At 43.6% G+C, this 19675-nt stretch overlaps 1 protein-coding gene across 7 annotated transcripts in view; it reads right to left on the bottom strand.

Moving 5' to 3' along the window:
- MLLT10 (MLLT10 histone lysine methyltransferase DOT1L cofactor) overlaps positions 1-19675 on the bottom strand; it is a 310090-nt gene that overhangs the window by 168961 nt on the left and 121454 nt on the right. For 5 of the 7 annotated variants that reach the window (XM_075922496.1, XM_075922495.1, XM_075922497.1 and 2 more), the window contains 2 exons: positions 12236-12329; positions 326-421 (listed from right to left, as the gene is read on the bottom strand). In XM_075922496.1, the coding sequence (XP_075778611.1) occupies positions 326-421; positions 12236-12329 (190 nt within the window). The remainder of the gene's footprint in view (positions 1-325; positions 422-12235; positions 12330-19675) is intronic. The other 2 variants (XM_075922498.1, XM_075922500.1) reach the window with 1 other exon arrangement.

Genomic DNA, 19675 nt, shown 5'->3' with positions numbered 1-19675 from the left:
AAAAAAAAATCTTTTAGTTTTCATTAAAGATGAAGGAAACCACATGAAACCACTTCCCCAACAATTTCTCTACTCTTGCCTCCAGGGAGCTAAGTTAGAGGAGGGAGAAAAGGGAAAGTGTATATACACAAGTGTACCCAAATAGAAAGCTTCCCCTTAGGTTCTATATTACCTATAGTTTACCATCTTCATTATTTACTCTCAATATTCTACATCTCAGAAACAAATCTTCTCCATATCTTTTAGCAATAACTAAATGAAATATTTACAAGGTGCTATTATTAAGCAGATGTGCCACATAATTAGCAACAACAAATCCACTTACTTTTTTCTCCTTCTCATGATGTTTATCCTGAGAGTGAGAGGAAGAATCACTTAAACTTTGATCATATGACCTATTAGATCCCCGTTTGCTCTTTTTCTAAAAAGAGAAGATATGTATGTAAAAAAGGAACCATTTTAATAAATTATGGTACAATCCATTTCAACTGGGCTTGATAAAAAATGTCTTGCTGATCAAAAAAAAAGCTTTTAATTGAGAGCTTGACAAAAACTGACAATGACAATGTTGTTTGAAGTATTAAAAAAGTCAACTATCCCAAATAGTAATAGATATGTAGCCGTGTTAGTCTGGTCTAGCTGAAACAAAAAACAGGAATGTAGCACTTTAAAGACTAATAAACCATCTTGTTAGTCTTTAAAGTGCTACATAGTCCTGTTTTTTGTTTCAACTATCCCAAACATATCAGAAGTCAACTACTCTCAGACTGACATCTAGAACCTGTCAATTTGCAAATATGGTTTCCACAAAAGAAAAAAAAAATCTTTTAACATTAAATTATGCTTAGTTTCTCACCTTCTGGTAACTTATAATAAAAAAACAAAAAAGATTTTTCCTTTTGTGAGAATGTGATATAGGCAAGTTACTCACCTTGTGTAGTAACAACCGTTTTCAGATATGTGTCCCCCCCGTGGGTGCTCTACGGTTGGTGTCGGGCTCGTCCCAGCACTGCAGATTGGAGATTTTTCAAGCAGTATCTGGTCGAGCCGCGCATGCTCATACGCTGCGTGTGCAGGTTCACGCCTTTGAAGTTCATACACATGGCCCGATTCTCCTCAGTTTTCATCGTAACCACCTGTCATTGTAAGATATATCCGAAGAGCAGAAATAGAATGGTGGGTCATGGAGCACCCACAGGGACATACATCTCGAAGAACTGTTGTTACTGCACAAGGTGAATAACTTCCCTTTCTTTTCTGAGTGATGTCCCTGTGAGTGCTCCACAGTGGGAGCAGTGGTGCCTCTATAGCAGTACCCACAGTGAGGACAGTGGACTTTGGATTATGAGGTATGCACAGATTCAAGGACTGCCTGGGCTATGGGAGAACTCCTCTCCTATTGAGGGATGATAGCATAGTGTCTCACAAAAGCGTGGTTGGACACCCACGTACCTGCTGCACAGATATCTTTAAGGGGGCCCCCCTTGAGGAAGGCAGTTGATGCAGCCATGGCCTGTGCAGAGTGAGCTCTTGAGGTTGGAGGAAGATGTCTGCTGTGCAAAGAGTAACATTGGGTAATACAAGATGTAATTATTTTGGAATACGCTGTGAGGATAGTGGTGTACCAGGCCATCGCTCTGTAAGGGAGAGGAATAATTACTGTGATTTACAGACGGGTTGTATGTATGCGGTCGATATAGAATGCTAATGCTCTACGGACTTCTAGTGTGTGTAGTACTGTGTGTCCTTGAGAAAAGCATGTGGCTTTGAGTGAAATACAGGTAGAACAATCAGTTCGCTTGCATGAAACTCCAAGCATACTTTCAGTAGAAAGGAAGGATGAGATCAGAGGACCACTCTGTCCTTGTAAAACATTGTATAGGGTGGTTCTGCCATGAGAGGCGCAATTTTGCTCACTCGCCTCGCTGATGTGATCGCAGTTAGAAAGACTGTATCTGATGTTAATAATGGGAGGGAACAAGTAGCTAGAGGCTCGAATGGAGTTCCCGTCAGTGTGTTCAGAACAAGACGCAGATCCCATGAGGAATTTAAGGGCCTGGGCAGTTGAAAAAGATTATGCAGCCCTCTAATGAATCTCTTTGAGACTAGGTGGGCAAATATCGAATATCCGTCCGTGGGCAGGTGGAAAGCCGTCAGTGCAGCAAGATACACTTGAGGGAGGAGAGTGACAGACGTCGGTCCTTGGGCTGCATAAGATAGTCCAGCACCATATGTAGCGGGGCAGCCTTCGGAGGAGTATTGTTATTGTTGTACCACGCTACAAAGCAATTCCACTTGTGGAAGTAAGTGTTATGTGTAGACTGTCTTCTACTGTTTATCAGGACTGTTTTCACCTGTTAAAAACAGCGCTTTCCCATCTCCAAGAGCCAGACAGAAGCCATGCATCCAGATATAGTGATTCTGGTTGGGGATGGAGAAGGTTGTACGCATTCTGGAACAGGAGATCTCGTCAACTTGGAAGGGGGTAGGGAGGTTGACAACACATTCGATAAAGATAAGGAAACCAAGTCTGTCTGACCAGGCAGGGGCTATAAAAATGACCTGAGCATTGCCCTGTTCGATGTTTCTGCATACTCTGGGTATGAGAGGAATCAAAGGAAAAGCGTAGAGAAGGTGAGCCTGCCACTGTATGAGAAAGGCATCTCTGAAAGATCACGGACCTATCCCCATTCTGGAGCAGTATTGGGGACACTTGGAATTCTGGTACGTTGCAAAAAGATTTACCGTTGGGTAACTCCACATGCGGAACAGCATGTGTAGGATATTTGTGTGAAGTTCCAATTCGTGGGCTGTAATGAAATGACGACTTAGAGCATCTGTAGTCGTGTTGCTGATCCCTGGGAGATACAACGCAACAAGAGTAACGCTGTTGGGACACACCAATTCCATAAAACATGGAGGTGGTATTATCTGTTAAAATGCATATTGTACAGCTTCAGATATCTTGGACGAAGTGTTTGCAAGCATTGCCCACAGCACATAGTTCTAAGAGATTGATATGCCATCAGAACTGCTGATCCGACCATCTGCCCTGAGCAAAACGGCCTTGCATGTGTGCACCTCACCAGAGGAGGGAAGCATCTGTAGTGATCTGGGTAGAGGATTGGAACTGGAAGGGAACCCTCCTGTAGGAGGTTTCCTGGATTGGTCCACTATTGTAAGGAGGTGAGTACGTTGACAAGGATGAATACTCGTTTCTGCAGGTGGTATTTGGCTGGGGTATAGACCGAGGAGAGCCAATGTTGAAGGCAGTGAAAGTGGTGGCATGCGTATAATACTATGTAAGTCATGGCAGCCATGTGGCCCATAAGTCGAAGGCAGATTAGTACTGTGACAGTAGGGCTAGTTGTTATAATTGTTATAAGGTTTATTATGGATTCAAATTGATGACTGGAAAGGTATGCCTTAACAGTGGTGGAATTGAGATGAGCTCCTATGACTACGTGGAGCATAGAACTCCAATGACTACATGGACCACAGAGTGGATTTCTAGTCATTTATAATAAGGCCAAGAGATTCAAACAGCTTCTTGGTAGACTGTATCGCTTGTGCAGTCGCTTGTTGGGATAGATCCCGTAGGAGGCAGTCGTCAAACTAAGGAAATAACATGAAACGCTCATTTCATAGGTGCGCTGCTACCATGTCTACGGTCTTCAAAAAGACTCCGGAGGGCAGACTCGGTACTGAAAATGGTCCGAGCGGATCGCAAAGCGAAGAAAGTGCCTGTGAGCTGTGTGTATAGTTATATCAGCGTAAGCATCTTCCAGGTCGAGGGCTGCAAACCAGTCCCCCTCCTCTACTACAGGAATGATGGATGTGAGCGTAATCATCTTGAATCATTGCCTGCAGAGGTACTTCTTTAGGTGGCATAGGTCTCGAACCCCCAGATCTCTTTTCTGTAAGTAAACAGTTTGAGTAGGAATCCCTACCCCAGTATTGCTCAGGCACCCTCTCTATGACCTCTATGTGTAGAACATGGTCCACTTCTTGACAAAGCAGGGACTCGTGAGAGGGGTCCCTGAAGAGGGCAGGGTGGGGGCTTTGATAGAAGAGGGATGGAGTATCCGCATTTTACTATATCCAGCACCCAACGTCTGTGGTGACTGCTGCCCATTGGTGGAAAAAAGGGTGCAGGCAATGATGGAAAGTCACTCGGTTGTGAGGCACTGGAAGAGTGGGGAGGTTGTGCTGGCCCTCAACCAAAACCTTAAACTTGCTGCCTGGAGGGATGTTGAGTGGACACTCAGTTGTTTGGAGCACGGTGATGCTGATTTTTCATCCTGAGCCAATTCTGATCCAAGAGTCATTGCTGTTATCTATAAAAGGGTTGTCTCTGATAGGGAGGGTATAGTCTCCAGAGGTATGGTGGTGTGTATATACCCAGAGTGTGCAGTGTTGTGAGTGAGTCCTTACTGGAATGAAGGGCTTCATCAGTGCGCTCCACAAACAGTTTTTGTTTGTCAAACGGTAAGTCGTCTATCTTTGTTTGTAGGTCTCTGGGAACACCTGCACCCTGCAACCATGAAGTACGTGTCATAACTACTAGTGTAGTTGTTGCTTGTGCTGCTGTGTCAGCAGCATCCAATGCTATCTGCTGGGCAGTATGGGATGTCGTATCCCTCCTAAACTATGGACTTCAGGATCGGTCTTTTGTTATCAGATAGGTGTTGCATTACTTCAGTCAAGTTGGCATCATTATCAAAGCTGTGGATGGCGAAGTCGTAGATGGTGAGCAGAGCAGTATAATTTGCTATGCGTAGTTGTAGTGTGGATGATAAGTACATTTTTCTGCCGAAAAGGTCTAGCCATTTGTTGTGGCAAGATAACTTATACTGTGGGATTTTGGATCTCTGGTTAGCTGCATTGACAACACGAGAGTTGAGTTGTGGATGAAGAAATAGGAAGTTCATGCCTTTTGAAGGAACAAAATATTCCTGTCTGCGCGTTTATTAGTAGGAAGAGCCGAGACCAGTGTCTGCCACACCTCATCCACCACCTCCACGATGGCCTTGTCCATTGGGAGTGCGATCTTTGTTTTTGCGGATGGCTGTAGATTTTTCAAGAGTCTACGTCCCATAGATTCACCTCTTGGCTAGTAGCAATCCATCTGAAAAGCTCATGAAATTGCTTTAAATCATCAGTGGGTGATGTGTCATCCTGGATGATCGCCTCATCATGGGAGGAGGATGACTTCTCTGCTGCAGAGGTTCCCAGTTGGCTCTGACCCATGTCATTATTAATCTGCCCTTCTTCCATTTCCAGATCCTCCGTAGAAGGAGGGCTACACGCATAAGAGGGAGGTGCCGATATGTGGACAGAAGTTGACTGTGGTGTAGAACAATGTTTGGATGAGGCGCAGTGGCTATGTGGGGACCATCAGGCTGTGTAATGTGAGTAGTAGGAGCACTCTGGGTACCACAGGGACAGTGAGAATAAAATGCTTGGTGCCACTCGCAAGGCATCGGTGATCTGGCAAGAGAGGAGTGCTGAGAGGAAAAGACACTCCTACAGTTCTCCTCATATTCAGTATATGAGAGGACTGGTGATCTTGGTGAGTGAGGTGCAATTCTTGGCGGTGACAGAGTAACTCTTGTGGAAACTCCGCCGTGGTGATCTCAAACAGGCTCTGTCTCTTGGCACTGAGTCATCATGGCCATGGTAATAATGAGAATTATATGAGGAGTAGTGGTGGTCGGGGACTCCCTCCTAAGAGGGACTGAGCCATCCATCTGTCGTCCGGACCTGGAATCTCAAGAGGTGTGCTGCTTAACGGGAGCTCAAATTCAGGATGTGACTGAGAGGCTTACAAAACTGATCAAACCTTCGGATCACTACCCATTCCTGTTTCTCCACGTGGAAACTAATGATAGGGCCGAGAATGACCTTGAGCAGGCTACTGTGGATTATGTAGTGCTGGGAAGAAGGATCAAAGAATTCGAAGTGCAAGTGGTGTTCTCATCTATCCTCCCTGTAGAAGGAAAAGGACTGGGCAGGGATCGTCGAATTGAGGAAGTAAATGCGTGGTTGTGCAGGTGGTGTCGCAGAGAGGGCTTTGGCTTCTTCGGCCATGGGACTCTGTCCCGGGCACAAGGATTGTTAGGAAGAGATGGGATCCACCTAACCAAGAGAGGAAGGAGCATCTTCGCAGGCAGGCTTGCAAACCTAGTGAGGAGGGCATTAAACTAGGTTCGTTGGGACACAGTGACCAAAACCCTGAGGGGAGTGGGAAAGTCGGATACCGGGAAGAAATGCAAAGAGCAAAGAGCAAGAAAGGGGGAACCCTGATTCAAATGGAGAAGATAGGGCGATGAACTGGTTACCTGAGGTGTTTGTACACTAATGCGAGAAGCCTGGGCAACAAACAGGAAGAACTGGAGGCCCTGGTCCAGTCCAAGAAATATGATTTAATTAGGATAACAGAGACTTGGTGGGGTGACTCACATGACTGGAGCGCTGTCATGGAAGAGTATAGACTGTTTGGGAAGAACAGGCAGGTGAGAAAAGGAGGAGGAGTTGCACTATATGTAAGAGAGCACTATGACTGCTCAGAACTCCAGTATATAGAGGGAGAAAAACCTGTTGAGAATCTATGGTTTAAGTTTAGAGGTGCAAACAGCAGCAGTGATGTTGTGGTTGGTGTCTACTACAGGCCACTGAATCAGGTGCATGAGGTAGATGAGGCTTTCTTCCGACAACTAAAGAAGCTTCCAGATTGCAGGCCCTGGTTCTCATGGGGGACTTTAATCACCCTGACATCTGTTGGGAGACCAATACAGCAGTACACAGGCAATCCAGGAAGTTTTTGGAGAATGTTGGGGATAACTTCTTGATATAAGTGCTGAAGGATCAACCAGGTGGCATGCGCAGCTTGACCTTCTGCTCACAAACAGGGAGGAACTAATAGAGGAAGCAGAGGTGGGTGACAACCTCGGAAGCAGTGATCCTAACCAAAGGAAGAAAAGAGAGTACTAAAATACACACCTTAAGACTTCAGAAAAGCAGATTTTGACTCCCTCAGAGACCTGATGGGCAGAATCCCCTGGGATGTTAACATGAAGGGGAAAGGAGTCCAGGACAGCTGGCAGTATTTTAAAGAAGCCTTATTGAAGGCACAGAAAGAAACCATCCCGATGCGTAGCAAGAGAGGCAAACATGGTAGGAGACTGGATTGGCTTACGGGGGAAATCCTTGGTGAACTTAAGCACAAAAAGAAAGCTTAAAAAAAGTGGAAACTTGGACAAATGACCAGGGAGGGGTATAAATGTATAGCTCAAGAATGCAGGGGGGTTATTAGGAAGGCAAAAGTGCAATTGGAATTGCGACTGGCAAAGGATGTGAAGGATAACAAGAAAGGTTTCTACAGGCATGTTAACAAGAAGGTGATCAGTGAGGGTGTGGGGCCCCTACTGGATAAAGGAGGTAACCTAGTGACAGATGATGTGAGGAAAGCTTAAGTACTCAATGCTTTCTTTGCCTCTATACTCACGGACAAGGTTAGCTCCTGGATTAATGCAATAAGTGACACAAGAAGGGATGGAGATGGACAGCCCTTGGTGGGTAAAGAACAGGTTAGGAACTATTTAGAAAAGCCAAATGTACACAAATCCCTGGGTCCGGACTTAATGTATCTGAGGGTACTGAGGGAGTTGGCAAATGTCATTGAGGAGCCTTTGGCCATTATCTTCGAAAAGTCATGGAGATCGGGAGAGATCCCGGATGATTAGAAAAAGGCAAATGTAGTGCCCATCTTCAACAAAGGGAAGAAGGACGATCCAGGGAACTATTGGCCGGTGAATCTTAGCTCGATCTCTGGAAAAATCATGGAAGGGATCCTTAAGGAATCCATTTTGAGGCACTTGGAAGGGAGGAAAGTGATCAGGAATAGTCAGCATGGATTCACAAAGGACAAGTCGTGCCTGACCAATCTGATTAGCTTCTATGATGAGGACTCCGTGGACATAGGATGGTCAGTGGATGTGATATACCTTGACTTTACAAAGCTTTTGATAGGGTCTCCCACAATTCCTGTCAGCAAGTTACGGGAACGTGGACTGGATAAATGGACGGTAAGATGGATAGAAAGATGGCTAGAAGGCCGGGCCCAGCGGGTAGTGATCAATGGCTCGATGTCAGGATGGTGGTCGGTTTCTAGCAGAGTGCCCCAAGGTTCAGTTCTAGGATCGGTTTTGTTCAATATCTTTATTAATGACCTGGATGAGGGGATGGATTGCACCCTCAGCAAGTTTGCAGATAACACTAAGCTACGGGGAGAGGTAGATATGCTTGAGGGCAGAAATAGGGTCCAGAGTGACTCAGACAAATTGGAGGATTGGGCCACAAGAAATCTGATGAGGTTCAACAAGGACAAGTACAGAGTCCTGCACTTGGGATGGAAGAATCCCAAGCATTGTTACAGGCTGGGGACCAACCAGCTAAGTAGTAGTTCTGCAGAAAAGAACCTGGGGGTTACAGTCAATGAGAAGCTGGATATGAGTCAATAGTGTGCCCTTGTAACCAACAAGGCTAATGGCATATTAGGTTGCAGTAAGAGGAGCATTGGCAGCAGATCCAGAGATGTCATTATTCAGCTCTGGTGAGGCCACATCTGGAGTAGTGTGTCCAGTTCTGGGCCCCCCACTACAAAAAGGATGTGGACGCATTGGAGAGGGTCTAGCAGAGGCAACCAAAATGATTAGGGGGCTGGAGCATATGACCTATGAGGAGAGACTGAGGGAGTTGGGTCTGTTTAGTCTGCAGAAGCGAAGAGTGAGGAGGGATTTGATAGTAGCCTTCAACTTCCTGAAGGGAAGTTCCAAAGAGGATGATGAAAGGCTGTTCTCGGTAGTGACAGACTGCAGAACAAGAAGCAATGGTCTCAAGTTGTGGTGGGAGAGGTCCAGGTTGAATATTAGGGAAAACTATTTCACTAGGAGAGTGATGAAGCACTGGAATAGGTTACCTAGAGAAGTAGTGGAGTCTCCATCCCTAGAAGTGTTTAAATCTCGGCTTGACAAAGCCCTGGCTGGGTTGATTTAGTTGGGATTGATCCTACCTAGATCAGAGGGCTAGACTTGATGACCTTCTGAGGTCTCTTCCAACTCTATGGTTCTATGATTCTAGTAGTGGTGGCAGGAAGAAGAGGACTCCCGTTGCATTGCGGTAGCTGATGCTGCTGGAGGGCGCATTGGTGCCAGTGGGGAAGAGCTCAGTTCCGAGCTGGGAGAGTGAGTCAGTGGTCTGGATGATTTTGACTTCATCTTCATCGGTGCTGATGTTTCAGTCAGCACCTGTGGTATGGCTGGTGCCCGTGTCTTGTCCGTTTCCCCATTGCCGGGTATCACCAGTGCCAGCATGGTCAGTGCTGAGAGTTGCGGAGTTTTCTATTTTGGTCCTGCAACAGACACGGCTCGAGGTCGCCCAGTGCCAGAGGTGCCCGGCTTGTCTCCCTTACTGATTCTGGGAGGCAGTAATCGGATTGGAGATGTTCTCCTTTTTGCAGGCAGTAGAGATGATGGTGAGCCTGTCTGCTTCTTTTGCTTAGCCAAGGCCTCTTGCTGAGAACCCCCATCCTTGGCAGGCTGTGGTTCCAATGCCTTGTCGAAAAGGAGCATGCAAAGTCTAAGCTTTGTTCTTCTAAGCCCTAGTCATAAGGCTTCTGCAAGGCTACGTATAGACTAAAAGCCGCTTTTGAAAGAGGCTTTTTCCAAAGATACTTTTGAAAAAGCCTCTTTCAAAAAAATGCATCTAGACTACAACCAGTACTTTCGAAAAAGCAAGCCACTTTTTTGAAAGAGAGCACCCAGACAGTCTGGATGCTCTCTTTTGAAAAAGCACAGTTTGCATTTGTGGCGTAGTGGGGGTGCTGTTTGACTGTATATTGGTGTTGTTTGTTACCAGGCAAGCCGGGCATTTTGGTTGACTCCTTTTCGTAGATAGATTTTTTTTTTAATCTTCCTGTGTTCTTCTCTCCCCCTTTCTTTTTTTTTTTTAAGAAGGGGAAGGGAGGAACAAATTGAGTGCTTGTTCTGATGCAGTGATTATTTACATAAGACAACAGGATAGCTAATCTAATTCTTTTTTTTTCTTTTTGCAATTGAATGACTAAACACAATAACTAACAACTAAACAACCGTAACTTATTATCTACAGGATCCTGAGAGGAGGAGAGAACTGGACTCCGTCTGCAACTGAGGGCAGTTTGAGGAAAACTGAGGAGAATTGGGCCAAGCGCGCGAACTTCAAAGGCATGAACCAAATGCGCCACATATAAGCATGTGTGGCCCCACCAGATACTATTTGAAAAATCTCCCACCTGTAGCACCGGGAGGAGCTCGATACCAACAGTGGAGCACCCACGGGGACATCACTCAAAGAAAACCATGGTGCTGACACTGCCATTAACTTAAAGAAGACACAGGGAAAAATGCATATTTGAGGCATGGCTCAGGTGTAGCACAGCTTCACAGGTGATTATTCAGCCCTCTCCCCTCCCTCCTTCCCCAGCAGGAGCCCTGAGGCTCCGACAGGGCAGGGATGATTAATCACCTGTGACCCTGTGGGAACACTGGTCACTTTATAATTCCACCACAAAATAAGCAAGGCATTTCTCAGTGACTGCACAATTAAGTCATTTTAAAAGCACTAAGCCCAAAATGCCTTCTCTAACCATCCCAAGTTCTCAAGATTACAACAGAAATGCACTACCTCAGTATCTTACTACTACTGTAAAGGGAAAAAACTGTTCATTTACTAGACATTATTGATAGTTAGGACATCACTAACAATCCATCAGGAAGCTTTATATGACCAACATTCTCTACCATATTTGTTATACTTGTTTATTCAATCTACTGGTAAAAAGTTACATGCAACAAAACATTTAAAATGTGGAGATTTTTTTTTATAAAAGAATACTAATGTGATAATTGTGTAAGTGCCCATAAATCATGTCTGCACTGAAGCACTGAGGCAATATTCAGTATTGGTGTAAACATCAGCTGAATCATTGAAGTTATGCCTGCTTACATTAACAGCTAAATTTAACTCTGGGATTTGAATATTATTTTAATAAATAAAACCTGTAAATCCTCCAAGTCTGAACACACACATTAATATGAAGAGATACTCAAAATTATCAAATCAATCATCAGAAGAGGCACATACCACTCAACTCACGAGGCCTGATTCAAAGCCCACTGAAGTCAATGGGAGTTTTTCCAATGACTTCAAAGAGCACTGGACCAAGCCCTAAAGCATTCACTTCCCAGTGTGCTTCAAAAGAAGATAGCCAAGTATCTCAACTGGATGTAGAGTAATGAATCAACAGGTAGAATGCTAGAAGAACAATCTCAGAAGAAGGAATAAGAATTTAAGGGCTGACGTATCCTCCAATATGCGACTTTCCAAGAAGAAAAAGATTTGTTAATATGCTTCCAAAAGAGGTAAGTGTAGCCAACTAAACAGATAAGAAAAGGAAACATTACAAGACCATAATGCAAACAAACATAGGTACTGACTCCATGGGTGGAGAATCCAGAGGAAAAAAATAATGGGTACTCTCTGCACCCACTGGCAACCCTTCCCACCAGCTCCTTTCCCTTCTGCCAGCAGGCCCCACCGATCAGCTCTTCCCTCCCCACCAATGCCTCCTGCCCGCCACAATCAGCTGTTCAGCAGCATACAGAAAGTGCTGGGGAGAAGCAGGGGCAGGGCATGCTCAAGAGAAAGGATGGAACAGAGATGGAAAGAAGTGAGGCAGGGACAGAGAGGGGGGTGGGAAGCGTTGGGATGGGACTTTGTGGGGAAGGGGAAAGGCAAGGTCTGGGGCAGAGAACAACTCCAGAGAAAGTGGAAAGTTGGCACCTCCGCAATTAGAAGCTCATTTTGAACAGTGCCAGTCTATCACATGTCTTTTTTAAGTCACTGTCTAATCATGCTCCCTCTTTTTTTCTGACAGATCATACATACTAAAGCAAAAGTTCATAACATTCAAATACATTTTCTGGTAGCATTTTTACCCTCAAAATTAAATCATTGCCATATGGAAAATAAGAAAATTTTCAACACGATTTTGTATAATTTTATTCCATTTCTTCTACAGGCAACACTCTTACCCAAATATAATATTTTTTAATGACTACTAGTAACTCAAGTCATTGAGTAAAAAAAACAAGTTAACGTGATATTTTATATATTGAACTGAATAAATTCTTACCAGCTTACTAAAATGGTATTTACAGTATCCACAGTATTGGACATTATCTGCACCATTACCCTCTTCTTCACAAAGAAGTCCTGCAAACTGTGCACTGGAAAAAAAACAAAACCAACAACATTCAAGATCAAAAGTAATTTTATCAAGTCACCTCAATATCTGCAGAAAAGACTTTCAAATATAGATGCCTAAAGTTAGTGGGGAGATTTCCAAAAGGTAGTACATGCAGCTATCACTTCTCAATGTGAAGTGCTGCCTCACTGACCTTTGTAAGTCTACCCCGAGTCTACTCAATCCATATTTAGACATCTAAATAAGGCACTAGTCCTACAACGGACGCAGTTGGGTACAAAACACATTTTAAAATCAGGTCACTAACTGAGTTTCCTAACTCTAAACTTGTCCACATTTGTAGTAGCGTGCAGGGTACATGTAACTACAAAGGGCAGCAAAAGGTAGCCTGCATCCACACACACTGCTGTATGTAGTTCCACAAGGCATTGAAAGGATCCAGAGGCGGGAAGCTGAAGGAAGGATCCTTCAGCAGCAGCAGCCCCAGCAGCAGCAACCAGAGTTTTTCCTTGCTACCATTATACCTGTTAGAGCCTTTTCCCACCACAATTAAAGGCTTCAGCACTGAGGAGCTACTGGAGCCTGTCCATGCTACCAGTGTCTTTCACTGTGGCAGTGGGGAGGGTAGCAGTGGGGAGCAGAGGGACACGATATTATTAAATTTAGCAATGTGTATATGGAGGCACTGTTTAGGCATATAGAGAGCCATGTAAGATATATGCCCTAGTGCTCAAGCAGGTAGGATATTCTACTTTCCTAAGCAGTGCCTCATCTACCCTGCCACTTACACCTACACTAGTTGGGCAAAAAACGTCTGTACTTTACATACTGCCACACTGTAGATTTACCTTCAAACTCTTAGCCTTAAAAACTTCATTTATCTAAGCAAAAAAATAGTTTTCAACAGACTGATGGACAACAGTAGAAACTATTCAAGTTCTGAACATGTCAACAGCTCCTCTTCTGATTTACCAGTGGCATTCCATTAACAGAAAATATAAATATTTATGAATTTTTAAATAAAACTGAAAGCACCATAACAAATGAAGCCAGATTTTATTGCTTTAAAATGGTCAGTACAAATTAAACAGTAATAAGTTACCAGAACCAGACTGTTTTCACCCATAGGTTCGGAACAAACTCCAATGCAAAACTACTAACTGTGGTACATAAATAATATAAACCAGTAGAAAAATGCTGCTGGTTGTAGGTGTTCTGCTAATCAGCTGGGAAGCAGAATGGGAAGACAAATAGTGATGTCCTCCACAGGTCAGTACTGGGACCAGTGCTGTTCAACATATTCATAAATGATCTGGGAAAAGGGGTCAACAATGAAGTAGCAAAGCCATGGATGATATAAACCTATTTAAGATAGTTAAGTCCAAAGCAGACTCTGAAGAATTACAAGGGGGAAGGTCACAAAACTGAGTGACTGAGGAAAGTATTTTTTTCACAGAATGTACAGACAAACTGTGGAACTCTTTGCCGGGAGTGTTGTGAAGATGGACTACAGTTCAAGACCGCAGGGTTTTAAAAAAAAAACCACAAGAACTGTATAGGTTCATGGAGGACAGACCCAATAATGGCAATAAGCTAAGATGGGCCGGGACAGTATGCCTAGCCTCTATTGCAAGAAACTGGAAATGGATGAGTGACCAAAAAAATAGCAGATGAAATTCTATGTTGATAAATGCAAAGTAATGCACATTGCAAAACATGATCCCAATTATACATAAACCTTGATTTTAATTAGCTGTTACCACTCAAGAAACAGATCTTGGAGTTATCTGTGGATAGTTCTCTGGAAACATCCACTCAATATGCAGTAGCAGTCAAAAAGCTAACAAACCACTGGGAATCATTAGGAAAGGGACAGTTAATAAGACATAAAATATCTTATTGACTCTATATAAATGCATGGTATGCCCACATCTTGAATACTGCATAAGATGGGGTTGCCCCATCTCTAAAAAAATATGCTGCAATTGAAAAGGTACAGAAAAGGACAACTAAAATGACTGATTAGCTTCTGTATAAGGAGAAGTTCATTAAGACTGGGACATTTCATCTTGTAAAAGAACAACTAAAGGGGAATATGAGAGAGGTCTATAAAATAATGATTGGTGTGGAGAACGTAAAGAAGGAAGCGTTATTTACTCACTCATATAACAGAAGGACTAGAGATCACTACATGAAATAAATAGGCAACCATTTTAAAACCAACAAAAGTATTCCTTCACATGACGCTCAGTCCATGTGTAACTCTTCGACAAAGGATATTGTGAACACCAAGACTATAACAGAGTTCAAAAAAAGAACTTGATAGGTCCATCAAAGGCTATTACCCAGGAGGGACAGGGTTTGTGTTCCTGCCGCTGTTGCAAGAAGCTGGGAATGGGTGACAGGATATGGATCACTTGTTCTGTTTATGCCTTCTGAAGCACCTAGCATTAGTTATTATCAGAAGACAGGATACTAGGTTAGATGGACCTATGCTGTGAGCCAGTATGACTGTTCTCAAGCTCTTGTATTCATTGAGAAGGCTCTCTGAAGAGGGAAGGGAGTTGTGGAGGGGATAAGGATGTAAAATGGATAGAATACCCATTGCGAACAATCTCCAAGGCCTATCAGTCATATCTTATGCATTCCCACATGCCATGGAATGTTGGCGAACAGTAGCCAAATTGGTAAATAGTAGTGGTCAGCTATAGTGACTGGGTGGCGGAGAGGTCTATGAATGCCTCAACCAACACACCAAAATTAGTATTTCGAAGTGGATGGCTAGGACAGTTTCTCAACCTTTTTTTTTTATACAGAGTACCCCTTTAAAAAAAATATAAGTACCCACAGTACCTACAGTTTTCAGACACAATTTTTTTTCTCTCAGTGCAACACATTTGTTTAAACAACTTAATTGTAGCCAGGCAGATGATAAAATTTTTGGGTGTAAAAAGTAAAAAAATAATAAAGCACTGTAAAACTTAAAACAAAAACTGAGTTTTCTCCAAATTTCAGTTGTGTTGACGTACCCCCCAGATTTCTCTCAAGTACTTGTAAGGGTACTAGTACCACTGATTGAGAAACATTGGACTAGGACATGGAAGATTATGGACCAGATGGTTTACATCTCAGGAATTTAGTTTTCTATGTCCCTGATTTGTAGTAGTGCTGAGTCAGGTTTTGGGAGGTACATGGCTTATGATGTGGCTACATCCTGGCATGTAGATGCCTAGTGAGGAGAGAGTAGTCCTAGAATCTTTTTGTGTGTGAAAGAAACACATCTGTCTTCTCCATTAGGCACTTAATGTCTTCAAAGAGAAGGCTTTCAATGGTTGATTGCTTCTCTTTTGGGAAACATGACAGAGGTAGCCATTATGCACGTCTCAAACATTGCAATGGAGATGAATCTGGCCATTCTGTCAACTGTATTGAGAGCAATGGAGTCTTGGCCATTAACTGTCCCTCTTGAATAATGGCTCTTCAATAAAATTGTTCAGTTTCATACAATTTAGGGTGGGCATGGCCAACCCGCGGCTCTTCTCCCGATCAGAGCGGCTCACAAAGCCACCCCTGAGGCTCGCAAAGCCATCCCCACGGCCCCTGAACGTGGCCCACACCTCCTGGCTCCTGTGTGCTCACTAGGGTAGGGGAGCTGTCCGGATCAAAATGAAGGATCCAATATGGCGGCCGCCAACGGAAGCCTGCTGATGCCAAAAAGCCTTCTTAAAGGGCAAGTACCTTGGGGGTGTGATGGGTTTTTTTGTTTTTTTCTCCCCTCTACAACTTTGTGTCCCAGCTCTTCTCACTGGATCCAGCTGGATCTTGGCTCTTCGTCCGGAATGGATTGGCCACCCCTGGTTTAGGGCATTATACTTCATCATTAGGATTTGGTAATAGGCTATTTGAAACTGCAGCATGGGTGAAGAGTATGGTTTCTCTCAAAAAGATTCAAATGCTTCTAGTCCCCATCATAAGGAGTAGACCTCATCTGGTGTTGATGGCCATAAAAATTAACAGAGTACACCACAATGGATTTGGGTGGAAAATGAGAGAAGAGGAATTCTGTCTCCCTTGCTGAGACACAACATTTTTTTTTATCTGCCCACTGGCAAGCAGGTGCTACTGATGCTTTACGGTTTGCATTTGGGTTGCAGGGTTCAATTTAATAAGGAGGGCAATTTCTGAGGGCAAGAATGAAAGGAGCATGTCAAGAGTTTTTTGGTGGGTATGCTTGACTTCTGCTATGGTATCCAAAGAGTGTCTGCCACTCTCTTCAATAGGTCTTGGAACAGGCATCAGTCAGACTTTGGAGGGGAGGCATAACAGACTCATCAGGACAGGAAGAGGATATGGCACTTTGGTCACCTTTTCCTCAATGCCACCCTGCTAATTTTTTTTGAGGGAGGAGGAGATTCCAAAGTTCCAGATGATGCAGCCAAAGGTGAGCATCACAAGGATTCTTGGGTGGGGTTAGAAGCTTGAGAGGTATGGGGGCAATATGTAGCCCAAGAGTCCCAGTATAGCCACTGAGGCGGTGATGGCATACAGCCCAATGGTGGTGCCCTATGGTTGACTGTACCCAGATGATGGTGGCGGGGCCCTCTCAGGATATGCTCACAGGCCCTATTGGTATCGGGTACCATAGGGATCTAGGGAGGAGTATTGTAGTAATTCCTATTCTGGTTGCTGTCTAAGTATACACTTTAGAATGAGGGAGCATGGTAGAACAGCAGGGAAGATTCCTATACCATACAGATTCTCATGGCAGAGGTCCCTGTACAGAGAAGACACTGGTACCTCAGATATGTGACAATCCCTTGAGTGCTGAAATTTCAGCAGTACTAAACAACTTGGTGCCTTTGGCAATACCAGAAAGGAGGGAGATCATGCCCGTACCAACCCTTCTGGTGCTCATAGTGCAGGGGTGGCCAACCCGCAGTCATCTGAAGAAACGGGTTGTGCCCACGAAAGCTTATGATACCATCTACATGTTTTGTTAGTCTATAAAGTGCTACCAGATTATCTGTTGTTTTTTAAGTTCTTCAAAAGAAAGACTGTAGTGCTACTCTCTCAAATTAAGCATCATCTCCAGAGGCATGGAAGGTTGCAAAATGGGTGGTGAACATGAATAGAAGACCTGATGGTACCTCTAAAAATGTAAGTAGTGGGAACATGACTCATAAAAGATATTGAGGAAACTTGAGCCCTTGCTAAAACTCTGTGGGCTAGAAGAACTTTAGGAATATCATAGCAGAACTGAATATAGGAGAAAATTTAGTAAAATATCCTCATAAATAACAGGCTTTTCCGTCATTCTATCTGCAACAGACATATATTTAAGGACATGATAGCAACTCCTTAGTCTTTTATAGGCAAACTGCAAAGTTCTGAGAACAATCGAAGTATGAACTTTCTCTTCATCTTTGTAAAGGTGGGGTTTCAGAAAGAATGTCAAGAATATAGTCGGATTTATATGAAAATTGGAAGCCATGTCGGTAAAAAATTTAGAGTATAGACACAAACCTCCTGTGTCTCTTTCAAAGAAAGCATAAGGAAGGTCACCCATACAAGCCTGACGTTTCACAGATCTCCTAACTGAAACAATAGGTACTAAGAATGCACCTTGATCAACAGAGCAAACATGACATATGTAATTATAGTTTCAAAGGGACCCCATGTTAACAACAAAAGAACCAAATTTAAATCCTAGGATGATATTGGCAAGAAGAAGAAGTTTGTCCAAACAATGGGAGGTTGATTTTCTTCACCTTTATAAGGGTGGAATGCAGAGGTGGCAGCTAAATGCACTCTAATGGAACTGACCAAAAGACCTGTTCATTTAAGGTGGAGTACCCAATACAAAATAAACTAACAATAAGAGCTTACATCCTTCTGCTGGGACAACAATGAAAATTCAAAGGCTCTAATAGACACATCATTAGGCAAAGCTGTTCTAGGAGGACTTTTGGAATAAAAAATGTTCACTGACTTGTGAGGGTAAGCTTAGACCTGCATTCCCAGGGTAGCTGCCACCCTCTTCAACAGATCCTGATAGGTTTTGTAGTCATCTGCAACTGACAATTACAAATCTAGCACTATAGCCTCATTCAACAAACAGTATTGAGCAGGTGGTAATGGAGCCTCTTCCATCAGAAGATCTGAAAAAAGTTGGATAACATACACAGATTGCTAGGTACCAATATTAGTAATAGGAACTGCATCTCCATGGGGATCTCATAGCTCGATGACATGGAGAAGAAGCCCTGGGGTCAATAAGCTGTATTCAGAAATTCCAAAAGAGCCACTGCTACATTTGATAAGATATTGGAGCCCAGCCCCATGGTAATCTGTCTCATGATCAGCTTCCATAAGGATCATGGTATTGAGATCTTGATCTATGCACCAAAGAACAGGGTGAACCTTGTGACCTTCTAAAATAGAAATCCAACTGGCAGGAAACCACCTCCAAGTCAGAAGATGAATTGACATCAGAATGCCAAGGAAGTGCAATATCAGTGGAAAAGGCAATGACCATGACCAAGAAGACATTAACAGTATCAGTTATAGCCAGGGCTCGCTGAACCACAGTGAGCCCCACTCACCAGCCGTGCTGTCCGGTGATCTGCGCATGCGCAGATTGCCCGAACCCAGCTCTAGTTTGTCGAGCCCTGGTTATAGCATATAGGGCTTTCCCATGGAAGGTATCATGTCTTTAGTTCAATGTCCTAATGCACCAGAACCAGACAGTGCTGCTGTAAGGTTTGATATCTATACGTAAGCACTGTTGATATCAAAGTAGATCCTGGGATGTATAGTTTAGATGCCTGGAAAAGTAAGAGTTGCAGTCTCATCCTGCATCAGCAGTAAATCCAGTATTGATAAAGTCTCTGTGGTCACATAAATCTCTGCCACCATCAGTACCAATAAAGTGACATGCACAACTGAGGAGGTCAATCCTGTTGAAAGTCTAGGAAATGTAATCCATTTCAGGGGTACAACTGCACTATGAGTGTTCTACCATCAGTACCCAACTTCCTTCTGTCAGAGTCCCAAGGAAACTCAGCTGACAAAAAGAAAGACTCCTTCTGGCCAAAGGAAATACAAGTACTAGTCTTCTCCTGGTGGTTATAAGGTATCAAGGACAGAGAATGGTGTCTTTTCTCTTGCTCCCTTCAATGCAGGGAAGCCACTGAGTCAATCAGCACATTCTGAAGAAGAGTCAAACACCCTGGCTGTGTCTAGACTGGCCAGTTTTTCCAGAAAATCAGCCACTTTTCCGGAAAAACTTACCAGCTGTCTACATTGGCCGCTTGAATTTCCACAAAAGCATAGACGATCTCATGTAAGATTGTCAGTGTTCTTGCAGAA

The sequence above is a fragment of the Pelodiscus sinensis genome, chromosome 2 (genome assembly GCF_049634645.1).
Source record: "Pelodiscus sinensis isolate JC-2024 chromosome 2, ASM4963464v1, whole genome shotgun sequence".
Lineage (NCBI taxonomy): Eukaryota > Metazoa > Chordata > Testudines > Trionychidae > Pelodiscus > Pelodiscus sinensis.
The sequence above is the reverse complement of the archived record's forward strand: the minus strand, read 5'-3'. Positions and strand labels throughout refer to the sequence as shown.